The 6371-nt window shown below is 35.7% G+C and overlaps 1 protein-coding gene across 1 annotated transcript; it reads left to right on the plus strand.

Annotated features, from left to right (window-relative positions):
• Positions 1-3687: 3687 nt before the first annotated feature.
• On the plus strand, positions 3688-5786 carry LOC122401083 (signal recognition particle receptor subunit beta). Its single transcript, XM_043403021.1, has 4 exons — positions 3688-4061; positions 5008-5174; positions 5246-5385; positions 5453-5786. Exons 1-4 carry the CDS (start codon positions 3968-3970, stop codon positions 5784-5786), a joined length of 735 nt encoding a protein of 244 aa, XP_043258956.1. The 5' UTR covers positions 3688-3967.
• The last annotated feature ends 585 nt before the right edge of the window (positions 5787-6371 follow it).

Consider the following 6371-nt stretch of genomic DNA (forward strand, 5'->3'; position numbering starts at 1 on the left):
GATACGTCCAATCGTCTTGGTTTAAATGTACCCCGAGGATCGCGTTTCGAGTACAAACTTATACGGGCCAAAGTGTTTTGGAGCGCATTTTCGCATTAACAAGCAAATGTGCGACTCGCGAGTGTGTAACGATAACATTAACTGCGGTAATCGACATAATTATCACGGACGTTATCAATTTCATTAGTTTCTTCTCGGGTAACAGGGAACAGGGGCCGTGGTAGCATTAGCGCGGCGACGATTATCGCGTTTCGAACGACCATTCCCGATGGAGTTCGCGGTAAGAAATGCGAGTGAATTTCGTAGTTGGGCTTCCACTCTTTTCACGGTCCTTGGATAGCCGAGAGGCGCTTTCTTGCGGAACCACGAATATCGTCGGCTCGTGCAGCCTGGTGTTTTGCTCTTTAGGAATCATTAGCCTCGACTTTCGCGGCTAATTCAAATTGCGATTCTCTGCCAGCCTTGTGCTCCTCCTCATCAAAATACCGGACACATGGCAGAGCCGCACCGAGGAACCGACAAAAAGGTCGAATTAACTTTTACTGCGGGAAAAAGCACGCCAGGTCGTTTTGCGCGCGGCGTGCCGTCTCTGTGAACCAGTTGCGGCGACGTCCACCAGTCCCCAGAGGCCACACTCTTTCTCGGTATTTCCGCCAGCACGTGCACCGGAATGTTCCATTGTAGTCGTTTTACCAGCGAAAAGCGTACGCGCAACTTTGAATGTTAAATTAGCTCACGGGGGGATTGCGTTTTTAGCAGAACAGCTTTACCCCGTCCTAAATCGTAAGAGGGACCTTAAACGTTCAATAATCCTCTCGTTACCGCGGCATCGTTATTCCATCAGTGCCCCGACATCATTTCCCCATTTTACACGCCCGTTAATAGTCATTAATTTGCTTCTGTATCAGTAGAATTACCAACAAGGGTGCAACAAATTTGTCTCCGTCCGAGAATGGTTTAGAAAAGAGCAAAATTGAACTAATGAAAGAGATTTTTTTACAGAATGCTCTCTTACTGATACAGATACTGGTTCATCTTAGAATATTCATAAGATTCCTAATCAATATTATATAAAATTACTTGAAAAAACACAAAATAGCATACATTTCCCCGCTGACTATTTTATTTTTACTTGTTTTCAAATTTGGAATTCCAAATCCTTGCTCTAGAAGGTGTCGCTACGATAGCGTAAAAGCGTTTCCCTCTGGTAAGCGAAATGTGCAGCAAGATGCAGTCGCTGCTTTGCCTGACGCTTGCCAGAGGACGCCACAGAATTGTGTGAAGTGGTTGTGTTTTGTGGAGGGCGATGGATCGCCCTCTCGCTTCTGACCATTCTACGCTTATCCCCACCACAGAACATTGGTACTCACGCGTGGCACGCTTTCCACACGTGGATCGCGCGTTTCTCTCCTCGCTGGAACTCGGAGGAGCTCGGGTCCCCTCGTGAACCCTATGCCAACCACGTGTTTTGACTTTTTAAAGCAGACTCCCACGCGATCCGTTCTCAATGGTATGGTAAGAAGTCCTCGTCAAAAAATACATGTCGTGGCATAAAAACGAATTTGTCACTCGTACGTTGTAGGTAGAAAAATTGTTCAGTATTTTATAAAACGTTCAGCCATACGTAACATACAGATATGTACATAAAATGGTAATGAATGTGTATTCCGAAAATCATATAAGAAGGAGTACCCCCTTAATATATTGCCTCAACGTCCATCTCCTTTTAAACGTGTTTCCTCAGCCTTAAAGTCCATCCTACCCACGACTTGAAACGCTATTAAACTACTAATTTAACTAATAATCGTCGAAAGAGAGAAAAATTACATGCGGAGAACAGGATACGTAAAGAAATAAAAAATGGATCTACTAGGTATAAAAACTCATTTGCCAGCTCGTAACCTGGACAGTCAACGGGAAGATACCATTTTTTACAACTTTTCTCCGCAAATTATACGTAATACCACGGCATTTGTAATTTTGCTCGGTTATTACAATCAATTTTAGTGATTCCCATGCGGGCGTTGCGGCCCGCCATGTAGTCGCAGCCCATAAAACGCTTCAGCCAATCCAATGTAATTACCCTGACCGCCACGATTCTAGAGCATCGATACTGTAAAGCGCGCCGTAATTGCTTCGGAATTACGAAAAATAACGGTTGTTGAAGTTAGATCGTAAAATTGAGCTAACGAGAAGCGCGGCGAGCGGGCGTTCATCGCACGCTATAAAAAAGGGGGTCCGAGTGTGGCTAAACGCGACGGATATTCATCAAAGCACGGGTTATTACGTGTTTAATTTTCGACCACACACGTGGTTGCCCGTATTTCGAAGAAACAAGAGCGTGTAAAGCGAACAACAGCGTATACCATTATCAAAAGAACGATTACGACTTTCAATTGTAAAAATCGTAAAACATTCGATAGAAATGTGATAGAACGATAAATCTTGGAGGAAGTTGAAGTTGAAACGCTGCAGCATCATTTATTGTATCACTTGTAACTAAAAGTTACGTCATACAATTCATAACTAGGTATAATAGAATACGTAATATAGATTCCTATCCTTACATTAAAAGCCAGTAATCTTAATGAGTACCTTTATAATAGTAGGTTGTTCTCGTTTCGACTTCCATCTGTCCTTTTAAATATTATGTACCCTTGTGTTTTCGGCTATTGAAAAAGAATGTGAAGAAGGTCCGAGTAAAAGGGAATCATGTTTCTAATCTACTAAACCTTCCCTAGACACGGGAACGTTCAGTGTTAGAACAAAGAATCTGCTTGAAAAAATTGGAGCCAACGTTTTATCAGAGATCGGATACACCGATACTGATGTCAACTTGTGGTTTTCATCTATTTTCGGTACCCATGTTTGCGCCACGACATGGTCAACTACAGATTTTTAATTAGGCTAATAAATTAAAGGACAACAGGATAGTGTTTCAGATGCCATTCATAGGTATCCATTGCTTCTTTGTATTTTCTGGAAAAGTATCCCTTTGTTCTCTGGCTATCAGTTAGATCTTAGCACAGACGAAGTATACGAGTAGACCTTACACCTTATGAACTTTCGTGGGCCAAACAAATTTATTAAAAATGAAAAACTTAAGAAAAATCGACAGGTGCTTAAATTTTTAGGCAAAATTAAAAAATTTCAAATTGTTCTAAAAAAATTGTTTTCGGTTGCGGGGGTCAATTACAACCATTTTTGGTGAATAGACATACCCCCGAAATCCTACTCACTTGCGAGAAAAAAATTCGAGTAGGTGCTTAAATTTTTCGGCAAAATTAAAAAATTTCAAATCGTTCTGAAAAAATTGTTTTCGGTTACGGGGGTCAATTACAACCATTTTTGGTGAATAGATGTACCCCCGAAATCCTATTCACTTGCGAGAAAAAAATTCTTTACCGAAAATATGATGCGTGGCTAGAAATGTTTCCCCGAAATTTCATGCGTATGTTTAAAAAATCAACTTCTGGACGGATTAAAGCATTCAAGGTCTATACACTCTTAGATCGGACAATATAAATATCAGATTTTAGTTGTTTCGAGAGCGAGAAGGAAAGGTTTACATTCGCTTTCTTTCTCGAATTCCCGAAGCTGTCCGAAGCACAGGACTCACGTACACGTGGTTGAGTAGTACAGTGCGTAAGTGGAGGGGCAGTTTCCTCTGGGCACCGGTCTGCCGTCTGGTAACAGAACCTCTAATTCGTACAACACGCAGAAATATTTCTTACAACGTCTATTCTATGCCTTGTTTATTCTTTATCCAAGTTAATGAACCGTTATTTCGATTTTTGTGATAAATATTCATCATGAATATTTAAATGGCGCATTCTAGTTTTCTGTTCATGTCATCCGCTAATATTGTGAATTGACGGTACAGTACATATTTACAATTTTTGATGGGATTCTGAAGGAATGAGCATATGTCCAGTTGATCTGTAATTATTATAATCAAAAAGTTACGATGGAAAAATATATAAAGTTGTTAAAAGATCACGATATGGATTCTCAATTTATGGGCATAGTAGTTGCTGTAATAGTGATTATCCTAACTATAGGTAATTAAATATAGTATTTCTAGGTTATGATAACCTTATGTTTGCTGTATAGTATCAAGACCAATGATTATTATGTATTAAAAGTAATACGAAACGTATCAACAATCTATGGCTTACGCAACAAATATATTTTCCGATTATTTATTATCACATTATTCAAAATAACATCACAGTTTTTCTGTAGCAAGTACAACTAAAACGACATTTACTTAAAGCTATAAATAGATAACATACTTATAAATCATATGTACAAGATAAAATTCACAAACATCATTCAAATAACAAAGAACATTTTGTACGAAGCCACATGTATATTATTATTTAAACATTATTTATTGTTTTAAATCGCAAATGACATTGTGGAATCTGCAATATCAATATCTACTACTTTTATTGCATTTTATTTCTGTTTCTGTTTCTGTTTCTTAACAGAATGATGGTTTTTAATTATTTTCAGGTTTTATACAAATCTGTATTTGGGTATTTATTATTGTATTCATTAGAGAATTTAAAATATTTGTCATGTTTTGTGTTTTCTATTAGATTAATACTTTTAGAACATGTTGCACTGATACCATATTTGACCCCACAATGCCATTTATGTGCATATAAAATCACGACACCATACAAAGGTTAATATTGTTTATGAATTTCATAAGCAGTCTCTTAGAGTCATTTATCAAGTCCTATACACATTATGTTTATTTAGTTAAATTAAGTGTATATTATAATACCTACAGTAATTGTGGAACAATACAAAGATAGATATTAGTAATGAAACAAACATAATGTTATAGTTGTATATATAATACAAAAATAGGTACATTTTAAAGCAAGAACTGTCCTAAGTTGTGACCCAAATACCCATGAATTTAACTCTATAATACCATTTATCTGATATTGATACCATATAAGTTATAAACTTTTATTGCATTTCTTTCTTCAGTAATATTTGCCATATGGCGTAGAAAAAAGTCCATAGGAAACAGTGTACTGTTGACTGGACTCAGCGATGCTGGTAAAACATTACTATACGCGCGTTTACTTTATTCCAAATTTGTTAAAACGCATACATCTGTGAAAGAGAACACAGGAGATATCACGATTAACAATGTAAGTTTTTATAAATACAATGTATAAAACATACCAATGGCATGGGCCTTTAAATTGTTTTGTACATTTAGCGTGTGTTAAAAATTGTCGATATACCTGGATATGAGCGGCTACGCTATAAATATTTTGATCGATTCAAGTTATCTGCAAAAGGAATTGTCTATGTAATTGATTCGGTAACTGTCCAGAAAGACATTCGTGATGTAGCAGAGTAAGTAAATATAAGTGGCAGGTCATCACATTCTGAAACAAAAATGATGAAAAGCTTCAATTTTCAGGGTTTTATATAACTTACTATCTGACTCTGCTACACAAAAGAAACCTGTTCTTATATTGTGTAATAAACAAGATCAAACAATGGCAAAGGGTTCTACTGTTATAAAGACTTTACTTGAAAAAGAAATAAATTTATTACGTATGACAAAGACAAGTCAATTAGAAGCTACAGATGCATCGTCCAAAAACATATTTCTTGGTAAACATGGAAAAGATTTCGAATTTTCTCATTTAATCAGAAATATTGAATTTGCAGAATGCAGTGCATTTAACAAAGATCTTGACAATTCTGCTGACATCGAACAGTTAAACAGTTGGTTAAAGAAAATTACATAAAAATGTATAGTAATAACTTTTACAAATAAATTATTTGTTTCTAACTTTCTAAATTATGTTTTTATTCTCATACAATAAACAATATTTGTAGTGGATTTTTTACTCTTCCGTAACAATGTAATGCAACACACTTATAATTAAAATTTCATAAGAAACATTTTGGTCGATTTAATTAATATACACAATATACACCTCATTATTTATAATTTAATCATTAATCTTTATTTTGACAGCAAACTTTGATCAGTTAATATTTGATTAAATAAACGTTACAATTCAATTTTTAACATTTTCGTGTTAAAACCAATGTTTACATAAAAAATGTGTATAGTTAAATAATTAAATATTATAGACACTTTGTTATTCTTTACTATTATTTATATGCTTAGTGCATATTCGTTCTAACCTAGCAACAATGTTATACATTAGTTGTCAAAGTGTAACAGACTAAACTTATGTACACTTTTTAATTTTGCAATAATCGATGAATTTAAACATTAGCTATTTCTTTTTGTATATTATTAAATGTTAATAGTTCAAATGGCCAAATTTTTCCTTCACCTTTAGAAATCTCTTCTTCCGATG

This window comes from Colletes gigas, unplaced genomic scaffold, assembly GCF_013123115.1.
Source record: "Colletes gigas isolate AHSC1104 unplaced genomic scaffold, ASM1312311v1 Colletes_gigas_Sc00021, whole genome shotgun sequence".
Lineage (NCBI taxonomy): Eukaryota > Metazoa > Arthropoda > Insecta > Hymenoptera > Colletidae > Colletes > Colletes gigas.